We start from the raw sequence: 27,039 nt of genomic DNA, 5'->3' as shown, positions 1-27,039 counted from the left end.
AAAGCGATCAAGAAAATGAACAAGGGGGAAAAAGCAACAAAATGCTTGATTGGAAAACTAGTTAAACTTGTTGATCAGGTTCTAGGTTAGAAGACAATAGCTGTCTTCAGCCTAAAGACTTTCATGAATTCATCAGGCTTTAGAAGGAGCATTTAAACGATTGTGCATGCTGAGCTGTTGGAGGTCAGCTGCCATGTATGGTAACAGCTACCTGTCCTCAAAGCACTTGTGAAGTAGCTCGTTGATGATTGTGGAAGGTGCAAACAAACATTGTCCTCTTAGAGGTGTTACACATGTGAACTTACACTCGTACGGCCATCTGATTTACATAATGTTCACCTCCCCGTCATCTGTCCCTCATCACTGGTCCCGAGGTAGCGGCATGCTCTGAACCCTGTCCTTGTCTCTTACATTGGTTCCTCTCTCTCCTTCACACCTCTTTGCATGTGACTGTGTCTGATGTGATTCATCGCAGGGCTTAAAAGGACAAGCAGGGGACAAGGTAAGTTTAGGCCTACATACCATCATTACCAGAACATGAACTTATGAACTTAGAACACTACTTATCAGGCTCCTTTTTTCTCCTCGGTAAATCAAGTGTTATTTTATTAGGACATCTTTAAGCATCGTGTTTTGGATCAACAGGTTTCTTTAACCCTGTTGCACATTGCAGCCCTTTAGACAAGTCTTCTATTATTGACAGTCCCCTTCTTCAGAGCCAGGCATTGTCCATCCAGCTGAAGTCCTTGCAGGCTCTTCATCCTGCCACATTTATGTTCTCGTCACATCATGTTTTACAGCAGACAAACCGATCATTCGTTTGCAGCCCTTCGTGTGTTTTCCAGACCAAATACGTGTTGAACATTAGCATAGATGGGTAGTTTCGCACCAAGGGATCATGTACTGAGGCGGATAACTGTTGAGACACAGGAAGAATATTCTTTTGGTCATAAAGTGCTTTTACCAAACAGGACAGGGGGCAAACAGTGTAAATAGTTCTGCCCCCCCCCCCCCCATCCGGAGTCCTTTTTATTCTTAGATTTTGCAGAGCACGGGGGGACAAAGGGACGTTGGGTTTGTAAAACCAAATTCAACGTAAAAAAATGTGATTGTAAGTGGGCTCAAACAAGCGGACATTCAGATGTGAAGTCACGGCGTTCGACATCATGTGTGTGTTCTGGCAGGAGTGTTGCCTTGTTACACCTTTACAAACACAGTAACACAATCTGAACACGTGTTTGTGGATTTTCACTTGTCTAATGTCCATGTTTAGTAAAAGTGAAAACTAACTCAAATGCTATTAAGCTACTTTCCCCATGACTAAACGACCCCCCCCACTGAGTAACACAGTATCTGTCCCCAAACTGGCAGTGAGACCATAAAGGTTAGCTCATAAAGTAGCCCTTGTTCAGAAATATTTAGAACCACTTGTCCATGATGGACAAGGCAAGGCGTGGTATTGGTCTGTGGTGCCAAAGCACCCATTTAGGGAACGTGCTCGAACCTGAGTTGGGCCAGACCCCTGTGGTATCCTGGACTGTAGGGGGAAGTAGGGGTCAAAGGGCATCAACAGTTCTGCTTTAATGTGAAAACGGTTCTTTTGGAAAACGGTTCTCACTGGTTCCACTTCACTGCTGAGATTTTGAGTGTAAAAAATCTATATTTCTGAAAATGAAGGTCTCATTTTTTAAAGGAAACCTTCAAGCAAATATTGTGCGTTGAGTTTTGATGATTTTTGAATCCATCTGTGTGGAACACCTAAATATTGTTGGGGATATCCACTCCAGAAGCAAAGTTAGTAGGAAGCAAACAGAATCTTTCTCAGCAACCCTTAATTACTCGATAACAAGGACATGAACAATATTTAACGGTAATGAACATGAACGGTATTTAACATTGTTGCTATATATTCATTTTAGTTTTGGTTCCTTCTGGAACTGGAAGGTAGCTATGGGGTGCTTTTTCATTTAGTAGTGAAATGAGATCTCTCCTGCATTTATTATCAGTTTCTATCTGTCATTAATTCTGTCTGTCCTTCTGTCTCCAGGGAGCACCAGGTGAGCCAGGTCTGTCCATCATTGGACCAAGAGGCCCCCCTGTAAGTCATTTCCCTCTTTCAGATTCACATTTCCTTTATTTGTCCCACACGGGGAAATTTACAGCGCAACAGCAGCAGCAAAAGAAAAAGTAAATAAAATAATAAAATAAAATTTGGTGTAAGATATACAGAAAAATGTGTATATATATATATACACACACAATAATCCAAGATAAATGGATAATTGGCCCTTGTATACCTGTACGTGGTACAGAGGCTGTATACAATAACACATGGATATACATATCAATACAATACATATCAAAATATATAATATTCAGATTGTGCTAGCGGGCATTATGTTTATTGTGCAGTCTGACAGCAGCCGGCAGGAAAACTGCGATACCTCTCCTTCACCCAGCGAGGGTGGAGCAGCCGCTCCCTGAAGGAGCTGCCCAGTGCTGCCAGGGTGTCCTGTAGGGGGGTGTCCTGTATGTGTTGTTCAACATGGATGACAGCTTAGCCATCATCCTCCCGTTTCCCACCACCTCCACCGAGTCCAGGGGACATCCCAGGACTCTTCATTAGAAATACCATCCTGCATCACATTGGATTCAATAATTGCTTAGGGTTAGAGGGTTAGGGGGTTAGGGTTAGAGGGTTAGGGTTAGAGGGTTAGACGGTTAGGGTTAGAGGGTTAGGGGGTTAGGGTTAGAGGGTTAGGGTTAGAGGGTTAGCGTTAGAGGGTTAGAGGGTTAGGGTTAGAGGGTTAGGGTTAGAGGGTTAGGGGGTTAGGGTTAGAGGGTTAGACGGTTAGAGGGTTAGGGTTAGGGTTAGAGGGTTAGAGGGTTAGGGTTAGAGGGTTAGGGGGGTTAGGGTTAGAGGGTTAGACGTTAGGGTGAGAGGGTTAGAGGGTTAGCGTTAGAGGGTTAGAGGGTTAGGGTTAGAGGGTTGAGGGTTAGGGTTAGAGGGTTAGGGTTAGAGGGTTAGAGGGTTAGGGTTAGACGGATAGAGGGTTAGGGTTAGAGGGTTAGGGTTAAAGGTTAGGGTTAGAGGGTTAGGGGGTTAGGGTTAGAGGGTTAGGGTTAGACGGTTAGAGGGTTAAGGTTAGAGGGTTAGGGTTAGAGGGTTAGGGGGTTAGGGTTAGAGGGTTAGACGGTTAGGGTTAGACGGATAGAGGGTTAGGGTTATAGGGTTATAGGGTTAGAGGGTTAGGGTTAAAGGGTTAGGGTTAGAGGTTAGGGTTATAGGGTTAGAGGGTTAGCGGTTTTAGGGTTAGGGTTAGAGGGTTAGGGGGTTAGGGTGTGAGGGTAGAGGGTTAGGGGGTTAGGGTTAGGGTTAGAGGGTTAGAGGGTTAGGGTAGAGGGTTAGGGGGTTAGGTTAGAGGGTTAGGGGGTTTGGGTTAGAGGGTTAGGGGGTTTGGGTTAGAGGGTTAGGGTTAGCGGTTAGACGGTTAGGGTTAGACGGTTAGAGGGTTAGGGTTAAATAGCGGGATAAATAAAGTTTTCTGAATTTGAATGAACATTTATGACCACCAGGGGGCACTCGAGTAGCACGGGAGTAGACAGGTTGAAGAGATGCTGTAACGCGGCGAGGAGTTGAATCGTTTGAACAGTCTTTTTGTGATTCATATCAACACCCTCGTCATGGATAACCACAAAGAATGCTGACGATGCAGCTTTTAGCTTCAAGGCTAATGACCAACAGCTGCTCGGCTGGTTATTTTTTTAACGGCATGTTACTGTATGTCATTTCAGCAATGAAACATTTCAAAATCGTCTTTCTGTGGACCATAAAGACCTCCATGTGTCAAAGTGGCCACCTTATAGTCAGGTGCGCTCTATAGTGTGGAATTCCTACAGCATCTGAGAGAAGTAAATGTTCATAATTAAGCTTATATAATATACAAACATAACGTGAGGCCTGTAGTCATGTGGTCCAGGGATGGAGGCTCTCCTTAGGACTGAGGAGGACACAACAGGGGACAAACTGGAAGATCATTTTTGTTGGATATATAATATGCTTCTCATTACTGACGAAGCAGGCAGAAGCTCCTCAAACAGGAGGGGGGGGGGGGGTTGATCATTCTAGTTCATCATAAATGCTCGTTGGTGGATTCCAAGAGATCCGAGTTGCCTTCCCAATTTTAGCGCAGCAAAAACACAAAGTTTGACTATAACTGCAATTTCTTCTCAGGGACAACCTGGAACCAGAGGATTCCCAGGCTTTCCTGTAAGTATCATTTCTCTTGTTGTATTTCATCCTCATTTTAAAAGTTCTTATTTAAAAAAGTGTACAAATATTTACATTTCACTGAAGTCAGGAATAGAAAATAACAGGTGGAACAAATGATTCATTCTTCATTCATGTTCAAATTGTAACCTCAGAAGTTCTTTGTGTTGCTCAAATGTTAAAGACTACCACCCTAACTGATGGTCATGAACAAAGATTCTTTAATCAGCTCCTTAGTTACCAATATTTTATCTCAATTCACTTTTCTTTCACAGCCACCCTTAGCGTTTCTTTCAGCTTTTCATCTGTGATTTCAATTCCAAGTGCTCAGCAATTTTCAAAAGTTGATCTTTGGTACATGGTCAAACAACTCCTCAGTGGGAGACTGAATAAACTCCTCCACCAAAGAAGCCAGTTCAGATAGGAACAGAGGAGGTGGAGGGCGTGCAGACCTACAAATATCTTGGGCTGTGGCTGGACAACAGGCTGGACTGGACAAGCAACACGAGACAGCTGTACAAGAAGACCCAGAGCAGGATGTACTTCCTGAGGAGACTCAGATCTTCAACATCTGCAGGAAACTCCTCTGGATGTTCTACCAGTCTGTGGTCGCCAGCGTCCTGTCCTACGCTGTGGTGTGCTGGGGGGGAGTGTGACAAAAGCGGACCTCTCCAGGCTGGAGAAGCTGATCAGGCGGGCCAGCTCGGTGGTGGGGATGAAGCTGGAACCTCTGGTGACAGTGGCAGAGAGGAGAACTATTGACAAGCTGCGGAGCATCATGGACAATGTCCGCCACCCTCTGCACACTGTCATCCACAGCCAGAGAAGCCTGATCAGCCAGAGGAGCCTGATCAGCCAGAGGAGCCTGATCAGCCAGAGGAGCCTGATCAGCCAGAGGAGCCTGATCAGCCAGAGGCTGCGCCTCCCCAGGTTCAGGACCAACAGACTGGGGAACTCATTCATCCCCCGAGCCATCAGGCTGTTCAACTCCTCACTGGGGGGGAGAGGGCCAACAGGAGAACTGGAACAACACTGCAATAACATAATACTGGGACATCCATTCATTCAGTTCATCCATTCATTCAGTTCATTTATTTACATTTCTACAGTTTTATATGTTATATTTATATTCTATTTTTAATTTATTCTATTTTATTTCTTATTTTATTCTATTTTTATTATCTTTAATAGGTATGGTGGTGGGTAATTTTGTACAGTGCTGTACGTTTTTTGGAGATGCTAATTTCCCTGATGGACACCCCTAAGGGATCAATGAAGTACTCTGAATCTGAATCTGAATCTGAAAAGCCATACTCAGTTGTACCCTCCAAACAAGAGTCATCAACCCTCTACCACAGACTGGAAAAATCTTCCTAACTAAGCTCAACCCTAGTCTTCAGGCAGTTACCGGTGAGAGGCTTTTAATCACAGAACCCAGTGGGGCTGGAAAGCACCTGCTATGCAGCCACTTCCAGGGAACCCCTGGACGTGAACCTAAGCATATAGCTCTACTCACTTTCACCACCACAGGTTCCCTACACAGAACCCATGGGATAAACCTACCAGGGGGGTGAGACTCCAAAACACCTACCCAGAAAAACTCACCGGTCTTCTGAAAAAATTTGAACACAAAAACTTAATCAAAACTAAGCACTGACACCATCACCCAAAGTGTATTCCTCCCTCTAAATCAAATCCTTTCCCTAGTCGATTGGACGAGCCCCCATTTTGTCATGAACCACCTCAGGGCTCAGACAAATTAGGGAGAAGACACGTGATGGATTTTAGAAAAAAGGGAATTTACTGATTGATCATGCAAAACAACAAACCAAAGCAGAACACCCAAGCAGTCCTGGAGGGAGCCAAGCAAGAGCCTGACTGCCCAGACTGTGGAGCATTTATAGCCCTCACAGCTGATCAGTCCAGGTGAGCTGGATCGCCCCTTAGCAGCACTTGGCCCCCCCACTGCCTGCAGAAGGGAGGAGGCAACAGGCAGGAGAGGCAGGCAGAGAAGACACAGCCAGGGTCGTCACACTAGAACCAACAGTTTTGATTTTAAAATAATGATAAATGTGTCTTGTTTTCCTTCTGAATAACCTGAATGGGTTCAATCTCTAGACTTGATGTAACGTCACACTTTGTGCTCCTCATTGTTCCTTAATATTTTGAAGAGGTTTCATTCATGCTTCTCTTCCTTTATTCCAGGGTCCAATTGGGTTGGATGGGAAACCGGTGAGTTTATTGGTTTCTTTTAAAATATGAAATAATATAATTCATCAACTTGTTGTCTTGGTTTGATCATATTTGTTAAGAGAAGTTGTGCTTACTATGATCTTTTCACACAGGGTCACAATGGAGCCAAGGGAGACGTGGTGAGAGTTTCAGTTTGCTACACAGATTAGAGTAGCATAGCTATTAGTAGCATAGCTATCAGTAGCATAGCTATCAGCATCACCACCTGTTGTGTTAGACCTGCCTGACAATATACACTGATATACATTGTGGGATGGTTCACAGTACCTTCAGAAACCCACATACACAGGCCAGAGATAGCATGATTAACAGGCCAAGCGTGAGTGTTCCTGGTCCTGGCTCTTCCTGGTCTGCAGAGGTCAGTATCTAGTGGGCAGTGGTGACCCCGTGAGGGTCGTGGTGACCCCATGAGGGTCGTGGTGACCCCGTGAGGGTCGTGGTGACCCCGTGAGGGTCGTTGCGGCTCAGTCCAACAGGCCACCTGCTGTAGCTCAGACTGCTGAAGAACTTCATGCTGGTTCTGACAGCATGGTGTCAGCATAGCTCAGTTTGTTGCCTAGAGGACCAGTCAACGGATCAGTGGTGATCATGTCCACCTCCAAAAGGGCTAAGTTGAGCATCAGACTGAACCACAGAACAATGGAAGGGAACAGCCTGGTCCAATTAATCCCGTCTGCTCTTACATCACGTCAAAGACCGGGTGCTTGTGTGGCACTTATCTGTGGAACACACAACACTGCAATGCACCATGGGAAGAAGGGGCTGCTTTGGCAGGAACATGGAGGACTGACATCATGTCCCCATGTTGCCTGATGGTGTCCCACCAGCTCCATCTCAGGGTGCTCTGGGCTGGTCAGTACTGGGTGGACTGCTGGTGTCCCACAGGGCCCTCTACTCAGCTTCTGGACTGCTGGTGTCCCACAGGGCCCTCTACTCATCTTATGGACTGCTGGTGTCCCACTGGGCCCTCTACTCAGCTTCTGGACTGCTGGTGTCCCACAGGGCCCTCTACTCATCTTCTGGACTGCTGGTGTCCCACAGGGCCCTCTGCTCAGCTTATGGACTGCTGGTGTCCCACTGGGCCCTCTACTCTGCTTCTGGACTGCTGGTGTCCCACAGGGCCCTCTACTCAGCTTCTGGACTGCTGGTGTCCCACAGGGCCCTCTACTCAGCTTCTGGACTGCTGGTGTCCCACTGGGCCCTCTACTCAGCTTCTGGACTGCTGGTGTCCCACAGGGCCCTCTACTCATCTTATGGACTGCTGGTGTCCCACTGGGCCCTCTGCTCAGCTTATGGACTGCTGGTGTCCCACTGGGCCCTCTACTCTGCTTCTGGACTGCTGGTGTCCCACAGGGCCCTCTACTCAGCTTCTGGACTGCTGGTGTCCCACTGGGCCCTCTGCTCAGCTTATGGACTGCTGGTGTCCCACTGGGCCCTCTACTCTGCTTCTGGACTGCTGGTGTCCCACTGGGCCCTCTGCTCAGCTTATGGACTGCTGGTGTCCCACTGGGCCCTCTACTCAACTTCTGGACTGCTGGTGTCCCACAGGGCTCTCTACTCATCTTATGGACTGCTGGTGTCCCACTGGGCCCTCTACTCTGCTTCTGGACTGCTGGTGTCCCACAGGGCCCTCTACTCATCTTATGGACTGCTGGTGTCCCACTGGGCCCTCTGCTCAGCTTCTGGACTGCTGGTGTCCCACTGGGCCCTCTACTCAACTTCTGGACTGCTGGTGTCCCACAGGGCCCTCTACTCAGCTTCTGGACTGCTGGTGTCCCACAGGGCCCTCTACTCTGCTTCTGGACTGCTGGTGTCCCACTGGGCCCTCTACTCATCTTATGGACTGCTGGTGTCCCACAGGGCCCTCTACTCTGCTTCTGGACTGCTGGTGTCCCACTGGGCCCTCTACTCATCTTATGGACTGCTGGTGTCCCACTGGGCCCTCTACTCATCTTATGGACTGCTGGTGTCCCACTGGGCCCTCTACTCATCTTATGGACTGCTGGTGTCCCACAGGGCCCTCTACTCTGCTTCTGGACTGCTGGTGTCCCACAGGGCCCTCTACTCTGCTTATGGACTGCTGGTGTCCCACTGGGCCCTTTGCTCAGCTTCTGGATCAGTTCCTGAGCTCTGACAGCTCCAGAAGCCCCTCACACACTGACTGGATGTCAGCCTGAGTGTCAGTGTCGGTAGTTTGAGGAGACTCTTGTAACTGTTGACATATTGTCACTAATTTGGATGGTTCCATCGATGAATGGTCAACCACTAAAACCATCACAGCATCTAATTACTGGTGTGTTTCCATTTAGGGTGAGCGAGGCCCTAAAGGACTCCCAGTAAGTTCCTGAAACTTGAGATTGTGATTACAGCCTGCATCTTTGTGAGATGTCTGCATCACCACTGGGCTTCTTTTGCCTTCTAGGGGGAACCTGGACCCAAGGGGGAGAAGGTGAGACATGAGGCTATCACCCAGAGGCTAAGGCTAAGGCTAAGGCTAAGGCTAAGGCTAAGGCTAAGGCTATCCCATAGTGCCTCTGCACTGTAGACGTATCACATAATGTGAGACCCACGTTTAACCCACAAGTCAAATGATCATATTTAAAATGTCTAAACAGCTCTTTCATTCCAGAAACAATTGTGATGCTAACCCCCCCCCCCCCCCCCCCCCAAGCAAAAACAGGTTCCTTTTTTATTTTTGTCTTCTTTCTCCAGGGAATATGTGGAGACTATACACACAGGGTAAGAAACACACACACACACACACACACTAAGTTCTACCAGTTTCTCAGGAACATGAATTTTATCTAAATCCGATGGCATCATTGAATCATTGATCATATACCATAATATTGATCATTGAATCATTGATCATATACTATAATATTGATCATTGAATCATTGAATCAGTGCTGTGATCTTTGGGCAGAACCTTTCACAGATCCAAATGTAAGATGCACCCAGCGATGCTGGAGGTCAGCAGACCACTGCTGGTGGTGTGACCAGCAGGTTTTAGGGTTTGGCCAGTTGGGAGCATGTAAGGCGTCTCCCACTGGGCCTCTGGAGGTGATAAGAGGTTCCCGGGGGCCGGACCCCCCAACAAGCACAAGTGGCAATTGAAGGAAGAAACCTTGAGCAGGACCCCCTGCTGATAGCAGGCTGAGAAGAGAGGGAGGAGAATGTGGGAGGACAGGAAGAAGAGACAGAAAATCAGTCTCAAGGTGCAAAATAAGTGTCTTTATTTGATAAGGAACCAGTGTTGTTGAAGCTAAGGAACCGTTTCCAGCGTTGTGGAAGCTCAGCCGGCTTTGATTTGGAAGCTTCTTGTCCCACCAGTGTGACTCCATTTTAATGTCTTCAGCAGTTAGCGTATAAGCTCAGGGTGGAGCACACCCGCTGACCATTGGTGGAGATAAAAGCTTTGATCAGCCATGTCTGGAACATATTCTTGCATTTCAGTGGAATATGTACGGTAATAATTCAACAATTCGATTCTTTCCATCAATGCCATAAATGCCCACTGAGCCTCCGGGGCCTTAAGGCCCGCTTCCAAGGTGGATTCATTTCAAGGACCTTGGTAAATGACGCCCCCCCACCACATAAAGTCTACATTTTCTAACCGTCCTGTCGCTGACTGAAAGGAGCAGCTTCTTTTTGTAATCAAATCGTTGGACATGGACCCCGGGACTTGTGAGCAGCACTAACTGAGACGAGCTCTTCCCTGGTGTGCAGGGCCTTCTTTGTTGCAGGATCTGCCCCTGAAAACCCTGGCTGCCTTGCGCTCCAGTCAGGCTCTGACGTTTGAAGGTTTGTGGGTGCCTAAAAACACCGGTCGAGAACCCAGCAGGGGGTGTCAGCAAGTCACTGCCGCCAAAAGAGAGGGTCCTGGCCTGTCCGAGCCCCAACACCTCTGTACCCAGTCCCAACAAAGACCGTCTGACGTTCTGATTGCTAAAATCCCAAAAGCTAGCTGGCAACAAGGAGGGACGTGCAGCACACTTGCCAACTTTTGACTGTCCTGACTTATATTGACCAATACACATTGTATATATTTCCATGATATAGATGAGCTTACAATGGCTTATTATAAAGACTTTATTAGACTATATTATCCATTAAATGGACTTTTTAAATGCAAGTCGGAAGGGTTTTACTTTCCAACGGGCCCCTATTTGACATCGTACATATCTACATTATACAATATATGGAAAATATATATACTATGTGCAAGGAGTTAGGGACCAGGGCTTCATGTCTGTCAGTGAGGGACCAGGGCTCATGTCTGTCAGTGAGGGACCAGGCTCATGTCTGTCGTGAGGGACCAGGGCTCATGTCTGTCAGTTAGGGACCAGGGCTCATGTCTGTCAGTTAGGGACCAGGGCTCATGTCTGTCAGTGAGGGACCAGGGCTCCATGTCTGTCAGTGAGGGACCAAGGGCTCATGGCAGAGGGACCAGGCTCATGTCTGTCAGTGAGGGACCAGGGCTCATGTCTGTCAGTGAGGGACCAGGGCTCATGTCTGTCAGTGAGGACCAGGGCTCATGTCTGTCAGTTAGGGACCAGGGCTCATGTCTGTCAGTTAGGGACCAGGGCTCATGTCTGTCAGTGAGGGACCAGGGCTCATGTCTCTCAGTGAGGGACCAGGGGCTCATGTCTGTCAGTGAGGGACCAGGGCTCATGTCTGTCAGTTTAGGGACCAGGGCTCATGTCTGTCAGTGAGGGACCCAGGGCTCATGTCTCTCAGTGAGGGACCAGGGCTCATGTCTGTCAGTGAGGGACCAGGGCTCATGTCTGTCAGTTAGGGACCAGGGCTCATGTCTGTCAGTGAGGGACCAGGGCTCATGTCTGTCAGTTAGGGGACCAGGGCTCATGTTCTGTCAGTTAGGGACCAGGGCTCATGTCTGTCAGTGAGGGACCAGCTAGGGACCAGTTAGGGACCAGTTAGGGACCAGTGAGGGACCAGTGAGGGACCAGTTAGGGACCAGTGAGGGACCAGTGAGGGACCAGTTAGGGACCAGCTAGGGACCAGTGAGGGACCAGTTAGGGACCAGTGAGGGACCAGCTAGGGACCAGTGAGGGACCAGTTAGGGACCAGTGAGGGACCAGCTAGGGACCAGTGAGGGACCAGTGAGGGACCAGTGAGGGACCAGTGAGGGACCAGTGAGGGACCAGCTAGGGACCAGTGAGGGAACCAGTGAGGGACCTAGTGAGGGACCAGTTAGGGACTCAGTCAGGGACCAGTCAGGGACCAGTGAGGGACCCAGTTAGGGACCAGCTAGGGACCAGTGCGGGACCAGCTAGGGACCATTGAGGACCAGTGAGGGACCAGTTAGGGACCAGTTAGGGACCAGTTAGGGACCAGTGAGGGACCAGCTAGGGACCAGTGAGGGACCAGTTAGTGGACCAGTGAGGGACCAGTGAGGGACCAGCTAGGGACCAGTGAGGGGCCAGTTAGGGACCAGTGAGGGACCAGTGAGGGACCGAGCTAGGAGACCAGTGAGGGGCCAGTTAGGGACCAGTGAGGGGACCAGTGAGGACCAGCTAGGGACCAGTTAGGGACCAGTGAGGGACCAGTGAGGGACCCAGGCGAGGGACCAGTTGAGGGACCAGTTGAGGGACCAGTGAGGGACCAGCTGAGGGACCAGATGAGGGACCAGCTGAGGGGACCGCTGAGGGGACCAGTGAGGGACCAGCTGAGGGACCAGCTGAGGGACCAGTTAGGGACCAGTTAGGGACCAGTGAGGGACCAGCTAGGGACCAGTGAGGGACCAGCTAGGGACCAGTGAGGGACCAGTTAGGGACCAGCTAGGGACCAGTGAGGGACCAGTTAGGGACCAGCTAGGGACCAGTGAGGGACCAGTTAGGGACCAGTGAGGGACCAGCTAGGGACCAGTGAGGGACCAGCTAGGGACCAGCTGAGGGACCAGTTGAGGGACCAGCTGAGGGACCAGCTGAGGGACCAGCTGAGGGGACCAGCTGAGGGACCAGTTGAGGGACCAGTTAGGGACCAGTTAGGACCAGTGAGGGACCAGCTAGGGACCTAGTGAGGGACCAGTGAGGGACCAGCTAGGGACCAGTGAGGGACCAGTGAGGGACCAGCTAGGGACCAGTGAGGGACCAGTTAGGGACCAGCTAGGGACCAGTGAGGGACCAGCTAGGGACCAGTGAGGGACCAGTGAGGGACCAGTTAGGGACCAGTTAGGGACCAGTGAGGGACCAGCTAGGGACCAGTGAGGGACCAGTGAGGGACCAGCTAGGGACCAGTGAGGGACCAGTGAGGGACCAGTTAGGGACCAGTGAGGGAGGGACCAGTTAGGGACCAGCTAGGGACCAGTAGGGACCAGCTAGGGACCAGTAGGGACCAGTGAGGGACCAGCTAGGGACCAGTGAGGGACCAGTAGGGACCAGCTAGGACCAGTAGGGACCAGTGAGGGACCAGTAGGGACCAGTGAGGGACCAGTTAGGGACCAGTTAGGGACCAGCTAGGGACCAGCTAGGGACCAGTGAGGGACCAGTTAGGGACCAGGGCTCATGTCTAGCTCCCTAACCTGCATCGTGCTGCTCGTCCCAACAGAAGCGGCGTATTGTGCAGCGTGTGTCGGACAGTTGGCCACAGTAAGTCTGACGTGTCCTCTTACTGTACCACTCTTTGTGGCAAGACTGGCACCCACCTCTGCTCCACTGCATTCTAGGGGCCTGATTTGAGCCTTCTGGGGGGGCATTGATGCACACAAGTCATTAACACGGTAGGTGTGAGCAACAGAATGGGGCAGGATGGGATCGGAATGTTTCATTGTTATCATTTTAGAGTCAAACCATGCTGTGCATCAACCACCCCCCTGGGCTCCAGGCCCTTAGTCTGTTTTTCTGGTGCCTCTTTTTCATTCCAACCTTGTATCCTCTGCCTTCCCGTTTCCTTGCCTCTCACTCACATGTTCTATTTCTATTTTTCCTCCATATCCCCACTTTCTGCCTTCATTCTCCTGGTTTTTCCTTTCTCTGGCCTCCTGGTGACCTTTCCCGTGCTTTGTGACTGCCCATGTCAGATGTTGCCCATCACCGTGCGCAACATGCCCTCAATAAGCCCTCTAATCCTAAAACGCCTCAAGGTACAACCCTCTTTGCCCCCACAACAAACCTGTGGATGCCAACCGCTGCCACCCTCAACAACAACGGCCGAGCTTTTCTGCCACGCTGCTTAAATGCATCTATGGCTGCTATAGCTAGCATTAGCACTTCGGTTGACGTTCTCATTGGGACCAACTGAGACCACAGTATAAATGCTAAACATTCAGATTTAGGGTTGATTCCATCTGAAATATAGATAAATTCATTAAAACAGAATTTCTCTAGCCCAAAATAATAGCTCCCTAACTTTAAATGTGTCAGCTTTCCAAACTAGTTTGAACAACCCCCGAGACACACACCCACACACCCACACACACACCTGTTATTTTTATGTTTGGATTATCTGTCTCCTCTCCTGGCAGTAATAGTAATTTCTATTTTTATAAATAATCTAGAATCATTTTTCCGATCATTCATTTTGTTATTTATTATCATGGGAATTAATTCACTTTTAGTTCTACATATTTCTGTAGAACACTGAAAATTAGTAAACTAGTTTTTCATCCAAATTAAAATGCATATAGTGAAAGGTTAATTCTCCTGGGTGCTTTGACCACAAGCGGCTAAACATGCTAAAAAACATGCTAAAACATTTGAAAATGAATTCATGGTTGGCTTTGTTGGCATCTGCTGCGTTTCTTTTCTTTCCGTAACTGAAGTTGGATGGCCTGCTCTGCTCCAGAACTCTGCTCAGATATCAGGGTTCAGCTGCCTCATATTCATTGCTGGGGTATAATGTGGTCAATTCATGGTGGAAAACAGGTTTTCCTTCTACATCGCCAGCATCTTGAAGTGCAATAATTGATCACCCTCTGGCATAAAGTATAAAAATCGGTTGGATTGTCTCCACTAGTTTTTACAAAAACAAAGATAAAGTATCCCAAAATGAAATGTGGTCATGAAGTTCACGTCAAACTTCCACGCATGTATCACCCTGACCATCTGAGCCTTTTCTACAATATCAAATAAATGAAATACCAACCAGAATCTTTTTTTAAAGTTTGTTTTTTCTTTATTTTGGCTCATAATCACAAGAATAAGAGTGAAGTGATTGTGGCTTCTCCAGCATTCTGCCCCTAGAGGAGGCTCTGCCCTCTTTATGCTCGCTAAACTACATCTTCTTATCAGTAATTAGAATAAAAAGATCTGAAATATTGCTCACAGCTAATTAAGAGAAGCCCCGGGAATCTTTGTCAAAATTGATTTAAAATAATATAAAAACGAGTTGACAGTCGGGAGCCTCTGACAATCTGAAATACTGAAAAATAACCAAAAAATGAAGAATCGAGAGAATCATTCAAATACTTTTGTACCGAAGCCACATTTTGTGAATATGAAATTCATCTAATTCATCTCCATTACTGTAAGTGTCCCGGCTGCCCTCTCATTTACTGAGGTGATTGTTCCTCTCATACTGGTGCTCATCAGGCTCTGCAGCTTCTCTTAGTGTAGCCCCTCAACAGTATTAGCTAACACTTATAGATGGCACCATTCAACCACGGGAATCTAGCCACACGATCACTTAGGAGAGCAGTTGGTCCTTGCTAACCCCTGCTGCTAACCCTTGCTGCTAACCCCTGCTGCTAACCCTTGCTGCTAACCCTTGCTGCTAACCCCTGCTGCTAACCCTTGCTGCTAACCCCTGCTGCTAACCCTTGCTGCTAACCCTTGCTGCTAACCCCTGCTGCTAACCCTTGCGGCTAACCCCTGCTGCTAACCCCTGCTGCTAACCCTCGTCTCTGAACATCCCCTTCTGCACGTCTTTGCGGTGTGCTTGTTGTGCTTAGCATGTTCAGTGTGGTGAGATCCACAGCAACATGGCTGGTTGTAACTCAAGGTCTTTCAGCAGGGTGAGCCTGGAGCACAAGGACCCCCAGGACTTCCAGGGCCACCTGGACCCCCTGGAACCCCAGGTCTGAATGGAGCTAGCGGTTCACCTGTGAGTCCACTTTTTTATCATGAAAATGTGAAAAGCAGGATCAATTTTCACGAACATTACCTGCAAACTCTGCCCTGTTAAAACCAAATCTCATGACTAAACTGATGGTCCCTGAAGCAGAGGGACAAGGAACATTGCATGGGATATCACATGCTCGCGTGGCCTGCCCAGAAACTCTCTGGTGATGTGTATGTGAGGGCCGCTTGCACATAGAAATTCTGTTGCCACAGTCGTTTATTTAGTTTAGTCGCCACCTTCAAAAACCGACTGCATGCCAGATAGCCGAGCGTTGGACCTCATTTCTCTCCTTCATAGTCAGAACATTTCATCCCCTTCAGTCAATTTAGTCAGTACAACACATATTATATGGGTTGGGTTAGGGTTAGGGATGGGTTTAGGGTTAGGGTTAGGGTTAGGGATGGGTTAGGGTTAGGGTGGGTTGGGTTAGGGTTAGGGTTTGGGTTAGGGTTAGGTTAGGGTTAGGTTAGGGTAGGGTAGGTTAGGTTAGGGTTAGGTTAGGTAGGGATGGTAGGGTTGGGTTCGGGTTAGGGATGGGTTAGGGTTAGGTAGGATGGGTTAGGGTTAGGAGGGTTAGGGTTGGTTAGGTTGGGTTAGGGTTAGGGTTAGGGATGGGTTAGGGTTAGGGTTAGGGATGGGTTAGGGTTAGGGTTAGGGTTAGGGTTAAGGATGGGTTAGGGTTAGGGTTAGGGTTAGGGTTAGGGTTGGGTTAGGGTTAGGGTTAGAGGAAACCATGACCCAGCGGGGTGACAGAGGCCTGAGAGGTGATCATGGTTCTGGACCCCGGCAGCCTCGGTCTATAGCAGCACAGCTTAGATGTGACCTAATGATTAGATAATTATTTCTATATGATTATATATAATTATTATATAACCTAATGGTATTGACGACCCCCTAAGTATGATAATCTGTCTGTCTATGATAGTAACTGGAACTACAGAATTAGTAACAATAAGCTTTTTCAAAGAGGAAGGTTTGAAGTCTGATCTTAAAGTAGCGATGGAGTCAGCCTCCCGTACCTGGACAGGGAGCTGGTTCCATAGCAGGGCGGTCTGGACAGGGAGCTGGTTCCATAGCAGGGGGGCCTGGACAGGGAGCTGGTTCCATAGCAGGGGGGCCTGGACAGGGAGCTGGTTCCATAGCAGGGGGGCCTGGTAGCTAAATTCTCGGCCCCCCATTCTACTCCTAGAGACTCTGGGGACCACAAGTAGACCAGCATTCTGAGAGCGGAGCGGTCTATTGGGCTGGTAAGGTGTCACTAGCTCCTCCAGGTAGGATGGAGCTAGGCCTCTGAGGACCTTGTAGGTCAGGAGAAGGGTTTAAAAAATTATTCTAAATTTAACGGGCAGCCAATGAAGCGACGCCATTACAGGAGTCATGTGATCTCTGTGGTCAATACCTGATTGACACAGAGAGACTAGATGTTAATGAGATACCATCTAGAGTGATCATGTGATCTAATCTGTCCCTGAGAGGTTCAGGACCAAACACCATGACCTCAGTTTTTCCTGGGTTAAGGAGGAGGACATTTGAAGACATCCAGGACTTTATGTCTTTAAGACAGGTCTGGAGCTTCACTAACTTCTCTGTCTCCTCTGGTTTCATGGATAAATAAAGCTGAGTGTCATCAGCATAACAATGAACATTTATCCCATGCTGCCGAATAATGTTCCCTAAGGGAAGCATGTACAATGTGAAGAGGATTGGTCCAAGTACAGAACCTTGAGGAACCCCATGGCTAACCCTACTGTATGAGGAGGGAACTCCATGGCTAACCCTACTGTATGAGGAGGGAACTCCATGGCTAACCCTACTGTATGAGGAGGGAACACCATGGCTAACCCTACTGTATGAGGAGGGAACACCATGGACATGGGCAAACTGGTATCTATCAGATAAATATGATCTAAACCAGTCTAGTGCTGTCCCTTTAATCCCAATCACATGTTCCAGTCTCTGTAACAGGATGCTGTGATCAACTGGATCAGCAGAACCAGCATAGAGACCAGTCCATGATTCCAATATCTGAGATCATTTTGACAATGCTGTGATCTAAAACCTGAATGAAACATCTCAACCAGCTTCTTCCTCTGCAAAATATTCTCGATTGAGTGTGTTGGGATGGAAGCTAAAAGACACATGGTAGATTTAGATCTTTGAATCAAAGATGACATCATGGAAATATTCAGGTTTTACCTGAGGATCCACTCACGATTGCATTGAGTATTTAGTGGAAAATATAACGCAACCTCTCTTTTCATTTAGGGTAAACCTGGTGAACCAGGAAAGCCGGGAAAAGACTCAAGAGTAAGCTCATATCTGAGGTTTTTATAGAGTTCCAAACCTTTTTCCATAAGACACCTTTTTTTTTACATTAACCTTTTCCTTTGTTCCTTCAGCTTTTACCAGGACTGAAGGTAAATGCATTTCCTCACGAGTCCATACAGTTATTTCAAATGACATTTAGGTTGAGACAAAAAGGCTCCATGAATCACAGACGAGGTCTGGTAAATCCTAATTTGATGTGAAGCTCTGCCACATCAGTCTCACATAATTCCATGTTTAATAATATTTTTCAAATTGCAACAAGAAGATACTCTTGTTATTTCAAGATGACATGGCTTCGCATATTACATGGTTTTCACATTCAAATAAAATAAATGTGAAACGATAGAAAAGAATGTGCTAACCCTGACCCTAACCCTAACCCCCTAACCCTAACCCTGACCCTGACCCTAACCACCCTAACTCTAACCCTAACCCTAACTCTAACCCAATGTTTTATCTGTGCAGGGTGAGCCAGGTGTTCCGGGACCAAAGGTGAGATCATGTTTATCCGGTAAACTTTGGAATGCATGTCAACCATGCTAGCAGCTGATACATGAAGAAGCTGTTTGTTAGTTAGCCAGTATATGAACACAATATGCAGTCAGTAAGTCCAACCCTTTTAAATCAACAGCTGACAAATTTGTAACACGTCTGTTCTGGTCTCTGCAGGGTGATCGTGGGGATATCGGCCCATCTGGTCCTGAGGGCCCAAAGGTACTGTTTGAACTTCTTATTTTCGGAGTGGCTCATCTCTCTTCAGGTCCTGAGAATCCAGTCTTCAAAGATTTTTTTCTTTCTTTCCATTAGCAAGACTTCAAAGGAGTTTAATTTTTTTAAAGATAGTTCTGCATTTCAGGGCCTTTAAACGTGGGCTGAGGTCAGGACATGGGGAGAGAAAAGGTCTTGGAGTTTCACAACCTTTCTCGTAGCTCTTGTCCTTCTTTGGTACTGCGGATTGGCCGGATGGTAAAAAGCAGAATTGAAAGCATGGTCAAGCAGTGTTAAAGCTTTCTTTCAAAGCTACTACATTTTCTTGTCCTGGGGTTTTTTGATCCTGAAATAAGCCATTTTTTTTTATTCTCTGCAATTTTGATCGGTAAAATGAAATAGACCTGAAAAACGAGCATTTTCATTGAGAATGAGACACAGAAAAAGGTTCCTTTAGTTTAAAGCTTTTCTCCAGCTGTAGCTGATGGATGAACCTTGTTGCTTCTAGATGATTGCCTTGTAAACTTCAAGTTTCTTCCATCTTACTTAGCTTTTAAAGATCAGGCCAGAAGTTTCGTCCCTCTTTCGTTGTTTATCAGTACATTCAATTACTGAATTTAAGGTCACAAAGAAGATGGAGGGCCTTTTTGTAAACTAGCAGACAGTCTTTCCAGGCTAAATGGTAGCTATCTGTTTTACAAGAATACCACTTCCTTTCTAGTCTTCACACTTTGTGCGTGAGGGTCCTAATGTGGTGGCACACCTCCTCTTAGTTTAACGTTTTATGAAAAGTACTTTGAGCTTGACTCACCTGAAACTAGGTCACAACAAACGACCTCCTTATTGGTTACCGTTGAATGCTTTGAGCCAATCACTGCTCTCCTTCCACATGGTCACCCATGATAGGAGGACCCATAAGTCACCTCCAGAAATGTTCCTGATCCTCTCTGCAGGATGTTGATGCTGCTTCTCTGGTGTAACGTTTTCAGTGACTGTAGTAAATAACAAGCACTTTTATACAGTAATTAATGCATTATTACATCTATTTAAACTCTTCCGATTTCAGGATTGATCATCTGTTTTGAATATACGCAACAATTAACAAGGATATTTTGAAGCAAAAAAAGCAAGGGTTAGGGTTAGGGGTTAGGGTTAGGGGTTAGGGTTCGGGGGTTAGGGTTAGGGGTTAGAGTTAGGGGTTAGAGTTAGGGGTTAGGATTAGAGTTAGGGTTAGGGTTAGGGGTTAGAGTTAGGGGTTAGGATTAGAGTTAGGGTTAGGGTTAGGGGTTAGAGTTAGGGGGTTAGGGTTAGTGTTAGGGGTTAGGGTTCGGGGGTTAGGGTTAGGGGTTAGAGTTAGGGGTTAGGATTAGGGTTAGGGGTTAGAGTTAGGGGGTTCGGGTTAGCGTTAGAGTTAGGGGGTTAGAGTTAGGGGTTAGGGTTCGGGTTAGAGTTAGGGGTTAGAGTTAGGGGTTAGGATTAGAGTTAGGGTTAGGGTTAGGGGTTAGAGTTAGGGGGTTAGGGTTAGTGTTAGGGGTTAGGGTTCGGGGGTTAGGGTTAGGGGTTAGAGTTAGGGGTTAGAGTTAGGGGTTAGGATTAAGGTTAGGGGTTAGAGTTAGGGGGTTCGGGTTAGAGTTAGGGGTTAGGGTTAGGGGTTAGAGTTAGGGGGTTAGGGTTAGTGTTAGAGTTAGGGGGTTAGGGTTAGTGTTAGCGGTTAGGGGTTAGGGTTCGGGGTTAGGGTTAGGGGTTAGAGTTAGGGGTTAGAGTTAGGGGTTAGGATTAGAGTTAGGGTTAGGGGTTAGATTTAGGGGGTTAGGGTTAGCGTTAGAGTTAGGGGGTTAGAGTTAGGGGTTAGGGTTCGGGTTAGAGTTAGGGGTTAGGGTTAGGGGTTAGAGTTAGGGGGTTAGGGTTAGCGTTAGAGTTAGGGGGTTAGAGTTAGGGGTTAGGGTTCGGGTTAGAGTTAGGGGTTAGGGTTAGGGGTTAGAGTTAGGGGGTTAGGGTTAGCGTTAGAGTTAGGGGGTTAGAGTTAGGGGTTAAGGTTCGGGTTAGAGTTAGGGGTTAGGGTTAGGGGTTAGAGTTAGGGGGTTAGGGTTAGCGTTAGAGTTAGGGGGTTAGAGTTAGGGGTTAGGGTTAGGGTTAATGTTAGGGGTTAGGGTTAGAGGGTTAGGGTTAGAGGGTTAGGGATAGAGTTAGGGGGTTAGGGTTAGGGGGTTAGAGTTAGGGGTTAGGGTTAGGTGTTAGGGTTAGGATTAGGGTTAGAGTTAGGGGTTAGGGTTAGAGTTAGAGTTAGGGGTTAGGGTTAGAGTTAGGGGTTAGGGGTTAGGTGTTAGGGTTAGGATTAGGATTAGGGTTAGAGTTAGGGGTTAGGGTTAGAGTTAGAGTTAGGGGTTAGGGTTAGGGGTTAGAGTTAGGGGGTTAGGGTTAGCGTTAGAGTTAGGGGGTTAGGGTTAGTGTTAGCGGTTAGGGGTTAGGGTTCGGGGGTTAGGGTTAGGGGTTAGAGTTAGGGGTTAGAGTTAGGGGTTAGGGTTAGGGTTAGGGGTTAGATTTAGGGGGTTAGGGTTAGCGTTAGAGTTAGGGGGTTAGAGTTAGGGGTTAGGGTTCGGGTTAGAGTTAGGGGTTAGGGTTAGGGGTTAGAGTTAGGGGGTTAGGGTTAGCGTTAGAGTTAGGGGGTTAGAGTTAGGGGTTAAGGTTCGGGTTAGAGTTAGGGGTTAGGGTTAGGGGTTAGAGTTAGGGGGTTAGGGTTAGCGTTAGAGTTAGGGGGTTAGAGTTAGGGGTTAGGGTTAGGGTTAAGGTTAGGGGGTTAGGGTTAGAGGGTTAGGGTTAGAGGGTTAGGGATAGAGTTAGGGGGTTAGGGTTAGGGGGTTAGAGTTAGGGGTTAGGGTTAGGTGTTAGGGTTAGGATTAGGGTTCGAGTCCACAACACGACAGCACAAATGAATCTGATGAAAATGTCTGAAAAGAAAGGGAGCTGATAGACTTTACAAAAGAATGTTTGTCAGTGACTCCAACAGTAGGGTTGAGTCTAGCATCAACAGCAAGGGTGGCATGGTCACAACCATTTATGGGAGCCTGCTTTCCCAATCAAGCCTCACAAATGACAGAGATGGGAAGAGCAGGAGGTCAAAAGCAGAAAACCTCAAGAAAAGTGTTTTTTTCTTTTTGTGTCCAAAGCAACCCTCAAGCTGGAAATGCTTTTATCAAAGGAGAAAGTACTTTTGCAGGCTGATCCTTAAACATGTTGGAACAACAAAGGAACTGAGAAATCGGTCAACTGTTACTGTACTCATACGCATCATCTCAGAGGACTTGAAGTCTGTCATGTTCTGTATATACTTTGTATTGAACTGCTGAAAAACGATGCTCCAAGTTCTCAGCAGGCATTAGAAACCAGGAAGGAGATACAATTCCGTTAGATGTTAACGTCTGTGCTCCACACCACATCTTCTATGAAGCTCTGGTAGAAAACAGTAGAAACAGCTCTCCCTTTACTTGAGGGAAGTGAGAGCAGCAACAGATGAGAGGAGCCTAACGATACACTTCAGAGAGGGACTGAGACAAATGTCACTTTAAATTCCCCCTAAAGATAGAGAAAATGAGTTGCCCAGCTGAGAAGATCTTAAAAAACCTACCTGAAAGTAGATATTACATCGTGGCTTTAAGTGAAAGAAAACCCTAAAACTCGAGGATTTTCTTTCTCCCAACATGAGGACATAATACATGAATATTGTCCTTGTTATTATTGGTGGCTGCAGGGGTGTGATCATCACCCTGTTGGGATGCACCACAAACTAGACCCAAAGAGCAGAAACTGACTCACAAGGCAGTTTCAAGCTTCAAGAAAAAAAATGAAGGGAAAACAAAAGCTGGAAGGTTACCGAGGCTCGAGGCTGATGGAGGCTCGACAGAACGGATATCCCAGAGCCAAGTGCTGTCCTGGTGTGGTACACAATGATCTGCTGATGAGTGGATGAAGAAAGCATGGTGTCCAAGAGAATTAGCTAAGATGAGCTCCAGGTTTGAGAGGAGGGTTAGGGTTAGCCTCACCTACCTAAGGTCAACAGGGAAGAGGAGAAACAGAAATACAGGCTGTTAGGGAACCCTAACACGCCGCCCCATTCAAGCCAAGCAATGTGTTACACTGGTGTGTTAAAGTGAAGCCAGTTAGCTTGATGCTAGCTTGTGCCTCTTGTCACATCATGTCATCTTCACGATCCATGAAAAGGAAGTAATATTTTAATTATCAGCACGCTGCAGCTGTCAATTTAATAGAAAATAGAATTGTCCATACTTATACTGATAAAAATAGACTATAACCTGAAAAGGCAACAGAAATTCAATTCAACCGAGTTTCAAGTGCTTGTAGAGGAGACAAATTAGCACCTAAATGCTCTCCAACAGAGAAATGTGACAAGACATAAGGAAATGTGATATGGAGCGACATTGGAGCCAAAGTAACCCTGTCGAGAAAAGAGGAATAAACAGAAGGTGGCCGAGAAGGACACTTGGGCACCCGAGGAGGAGACTCGGGCACCCGCGAAGGAGACTCGTGCACCCGAGAAGGACACTTGGGCACCCGAGGAGGAGACTCGGGCACCCGCGAAGGAGACTCGTGCACCCGAGAAGGACACTTGGGCACCCGAGGAGGAGACTCGGGCACCCGAGAAGGACACTCGGGCCTTTGCTGTGCACCAACCAGCTGGACCCGGCCATTTCTGATCCAGGCCACCTAGAAAGGAACAGCATAAGTCCCGTGTTTGGCTTCTCCTGTGCTTCCTGTGTGGATGGAATGTTGTGCCCATTCTGCGTATCATAGCATTCCATACATCTGAGACCTTCAAGCAGCTCCAAGATGGTTGGTTAGGAATCAGGTCTCAATGTCTTTTCCTTCTGCGTTCATTATTTCTGTGTCTCCTCCTGGTGAAAATGACACCAGCCCGTGTGTGTAAAGCAACGTGCACCCAAACTACTGCATTCCAAATACCTCCAGGTTTAGGAAACTGCTGCACATGCCAATATTTTTATTTGCTTTTTCTCCTCTCGGTATGTTGCTCTTATGGGCAGAAATGCACCATGTTCCATATTTCTTAAGGTCAAAGGTCAAAGGTTGTCTGTGGGTTTGCACATGTTTTAGTACATGAAAACCTTTTTTTTCTTGACCTCATTATCCCTTCTGGGGACACAAGGAGGTTGCATATATGGGTGGGTTGGTTAGTTCTCTTTCAGCTTTAACCCAGACCTCTCAGCCTCTCAGCCCAGTTAGAGGGTTAGGGTTAGGGTTAGCGGGTTAGGGTTAAAGGGTTAGGGTTAAAGGGTTAGGGTTAGGGTTAAAGGGTTAGGGTTAGAGGGTTAGGGTTAGAGGGTTATTGTTAGGGTTAGGGTTAAAAGGTTATTGTTAGGGTTAGGGTCAGGGTTAGGGTTTAGGGTCAGGGTTAGGGTTTAGGGTCAGGGTTAGGGTTAGAGGGTTGGGGGTTAGGGTTAAAGGGTTAGAGGGTTAGGGTTAGGGTTAAAGGGTTAGGGTTAGAGGGTTAGGGTTAGAGGGTTAGGGTTAGAGGGTTATTGTTAGGGTTAGGGTTAAAAGGTTATTGTTAGGGTTAGGGTCAGGGTTAGAGTCAGGGTTAGGGTTTAGGGTCAGGGTTAGGGTTAGAGGGTTGGGGGTTAGGGTTAGAGGGTTAGGGTTAGGGTTAGAGGGTTAGGGTTAGGGGGTTAGGGTTAGGGTTAGAGGGTTAGGGTTAGAGGGTTAGAGGGTTAGGGTTAGAGGGTTAGGGTTAGGGTTAGAGGGTTAGGGTTAGAGGGTTAGAGGGTTAGAGGGTTAGGGTTAGAGGGTTAGGGTTAGGGTTAGAGGGTTAGGGTTAGGGGGTTAGGGTTAGGGTTAGAGGGTTAGGGTTAGAGGGTTAGAGGGTTAGAGGGTTAGGGTTAGAGGGTTAGGGTTAGATGGTTAGGGTTAGGGTTAGGGTTAGAGGGTTAGAGGGTTAGGGTTAGAGGGTTAGGGTTAGGGTTAGAGGGTTAGGGTTAGGGGGTTAGGGTTAGGGTTAGGGTTAGAGGGTTAGGGTTAGAGGGTTAGAGGGTTAGAGGGTTAGGGTTAGAGGGTTAGGGTTAGATGGTTAGGGTTAGGGTTAGGGTTAGAGGGTTAGGGTTAGGGCAGACTGTGTTGGACTTAAACTCAAATTTTATATGTATACCCAAGAATGTACAATCATCTTAAATGTCCACACAATACCAATAACAAGTCAAGCATTGAACACCAAGTCATAATAAGCACATCATCTCCTTGAGGAGGCCACTGAAACATTGTAACTGTAAACATGTATATATAGATATAGATATCTATATAGATATATCTATATCCATAGATAGGGTTAGGGTTAGTTATATAGTTAATACGGTGAAATATCTTCAGACAGTAGTTTAAATTCACACACAGGAGCCTCAGTGTGGAATTATTGCTGCACGTTTTTCTTTTAAAATAGGAGCAACGGAACAGATGAACTTAAGAAACTTTCTTTTCCATCTTCAACAAGTTTCAGATGTGAAATCTTTGCAGTTCTTCTGTGACAAAACCTTGTTTTTCTGTTCTTCCTTCTCCACAATGTTTGGCTATTGAAGGGAGAACCAGGCCTCCGTGGCCATCCTGGGTCAAAGGTAAAGTCACATCAATCTGTGTGCTGTGGCTGGAACATTTCCTTCATCCCTTGTTTTACTGTGAAGGGAGAGGCTGGCACCTCTGGGACCCCTGGCATCCCCGGGAAGAGGGGCTACAGGGTAGGCCTGGAGTGAAAGGAGTCCCCTAATAGACTGTTCCAGCAGGCATTCCTAATCCTTCACTAACTGCGTGTTATTAGACTTTAATATACTACAGCAACAACAAAAAAGACTTGCCTACTTTTATGTGGTGCCCATTTAATGCCAAGACTAAAATGATGTCTTGCTATGGTTTTATTTGTCTTAAGGGCAGTGCTTTAATAAAGTTTGTAGCAGTGTTCTGGTCTTCATAACTGGCTAGTTCAGGATTTGCTCTCTTCATCATGCCACCAACAGCCAGTCCTAACAAACCAGTTTGTGTTGCTATGGGTCAGTGGAAATGACTAACAGCTGGCCGGTGTCTGTGAGCCTGCTCACATCTGTGATTTACTGTCATTTCATATTTACATCCTGCTTGAGAAGGGTTTAAATATGATTTATGGCCATTACCGTGACAACCGAATCCTGACTTTTGTCCAATTCTTCCCATCCTGGTGTTGTCAAAGATTTCTCTCTGTGTTTTCAAACCTGAAGATTTGGGGCTTGTGAGAAACAGGGTTAGGGTTAGGGTTAGGTTTAGGGTTAGGGTTAACCCTAACCCTAAACCTAACCAGACAGAACATATTAGCTTGTATAACTGAACTCTTTTTCAATTGCAGGGAGAGAAAGGACAAGCAAGTAGCAGCCTCCAAGGAATTAAAGGAGAACCAGGTTCTCCAGGACTGCCAGGCCTAATGGGCCCAAAGGTAGATTTGGATTTGGATTTGCACATAGGGTCAATAATATGATTATATATGAACAAAAACTGAAGTCCCTGTACACCCTGTTACTTCTCCAGGGTGACAAAGGAGAACATGGAGAGAAGGTAGGCACAAAGAAAAGATGTTTTTGGTATTTTTTGTGTGAAGAATGAATTAATAGAAAGTCCAATTACCTTTTACCTAAAGGGGGAAGTCGGCCCTCAAGGCCCAACTGGACCACGAGTACATTGAGACTAATGAAAACTATTACAAGTTTCATGTCATACATGTATTTATGATCATTTCTTCATACAGTTTTGTGTGTCCCACTTTGTAGGGTCCAGCAGGTCCGACTGGGGAAGCAGGAAAAATGGAAATGAACAACAATGAGAATGTATGACTTTCTCAGTTCTCTCAACACATTTACACAGAACGACTCAGCCCTAAATCGTTGCTAACGTAATGTCGTATTTTTCCCTCCAGGACATTCGTAACATACATCTGATGGTAACTGCTCTAATGTGTCCACCATAGCATGGAAAACATTCGGCTTTTTAAAAGAGAATGCATCAGATGATATCAATTCCACTTCTTGTACTTCAAGGGTCCCCCTGGATTACCGGGACCCCCTGGACTCCCTGGAACCAAGGTTGGATGCATATTGGTTGCATTTATTTTTGGCATGATGAAAATGTGCTACACTGGAAACTCGAATTTCTGGTGGTGTGAATTTTCTTAGACACGTTTTCCAGTGATGTTTTTGCAGCATTCCCAACACATGTTGCTGTCCTGAATCTAAAACACGGATCGCATGTTTGCACAGGGTGAAGTGGGTCTACCTGGTCCTCCAGGACTAGATGGAGAGAAGGTAATAATGCCTGTTGTAAAAACTATACCAAAATGATACGACAACAGTAGCTAAGAT

At 46.9% G+C, this 27,039-nt stretch overlaps 1 protein-coding gene across 1 annotated transcript in view; it reads left to right on the top strand.

Annotated features, from left to right (window-relative positions):
- The first annotated feature begins 466 nt into the window (after positions 1 to 466).
- LOC105419045 (collagen alpha-1(XIII) chain-like) overlaps positions 467 to 27,039 on the top strand; it is a 49,693-nt gene continuing 23,120 nt past the window's right edge. Inside the window, exons 1-22 of the mRNA XM_029831999.1 lie at positions 467 to 502; positions 2,048 to 2,098; positions 4,235 to 4,270; positions 6,476 to 6,502; positions 6,616 to 6,642; positions 8,833 to 8,859; positions 8,946 to 8,972; positions 9,236 to 9,262; positions 13,566 to 13,628; positions 15,494 to 15,586; positions 17,870 to 17,911; positions 18,004 to 18,021; positions 18,398 to 18,424; positions 18,602 to 18,646; positions 25,240 to 25,275; positions 25,342 to 25,395; positions 26,034 to 26,120; positions 26,213 to 26,239; positions 26,452 to 26,508; positions 26,598 to 26,621; positions 26,719 to 26,763; positions 26,938 to 26,982. Of these exons, the coding sequence (XP_029687859.1) occupies positions 13,566 to 13,628; positions 15,494 to 15,586; positions 17,870 to 17,911; positions 18,004 to 18,021; positions 18,398 to 18,424; positions 18,602 to 18,646; positions 25,240 to 25,275; positions 25,342 to 25,395; positions 26,034 to 26,120; positions 26,213 to 26,239; positions 26,452 to 26,508; positions 26,598 to 26,621; positions 26,719 to 26,763; positions 26,938 to 26,982 (663 nt within the window). The 5' untranslated portion in view covers positions 467 to 502; positions 2,048 to 2,098; positions 4,235 to 4,270; ... (3 more) ...; positions 8,946 to 8,972; positions 9,236 to 9,262. The remainder of the gene's footprint in view (positions 503 to 2,047; positions 2,099 to 4,234; positions 4,271 to 6,475; positions 6,503 to 6,615; positions 6,643 to 8,832; positions 8,860 to 8,945; positions 8,973 to 9,235; positions 9,263 to 13,565; positions 13,629 to 15,493; positions 15,587 to 17,869; positions 17,912 to 18,003; positions 18,022 to 18,397; positions 18,425 to 18,601; positions 18,647 to 25,239; positions 25,276 to 25,341; positions 25,396 to 26,033; positions 26,121 to 26,212; positions 26,240 to 26,451; positions 26,509 to 26,597; positions 26,622 to 26,718; positions 26,764 to 26,937; positions 26,983 to 27,039) is intronic.

This window comes from Takifugu rubripes, unplaced genomic scaffold (assembly GCF_901000725.2).
Source record: "Takifugu rubripes unplaced genomic scaffold, fTakRub1.2, whole genome shotgun sequence".
Taxonomy (NCBI): Eukaryota; Metazoa; Chordata; class Actinopteri; order Tetraodontiformes; family Tetraodontidae; genus Takifugu; species Takifugu rubripes.
This window is presented reverse-complemented; position numbering and strand designations above follow the sequence as displayed.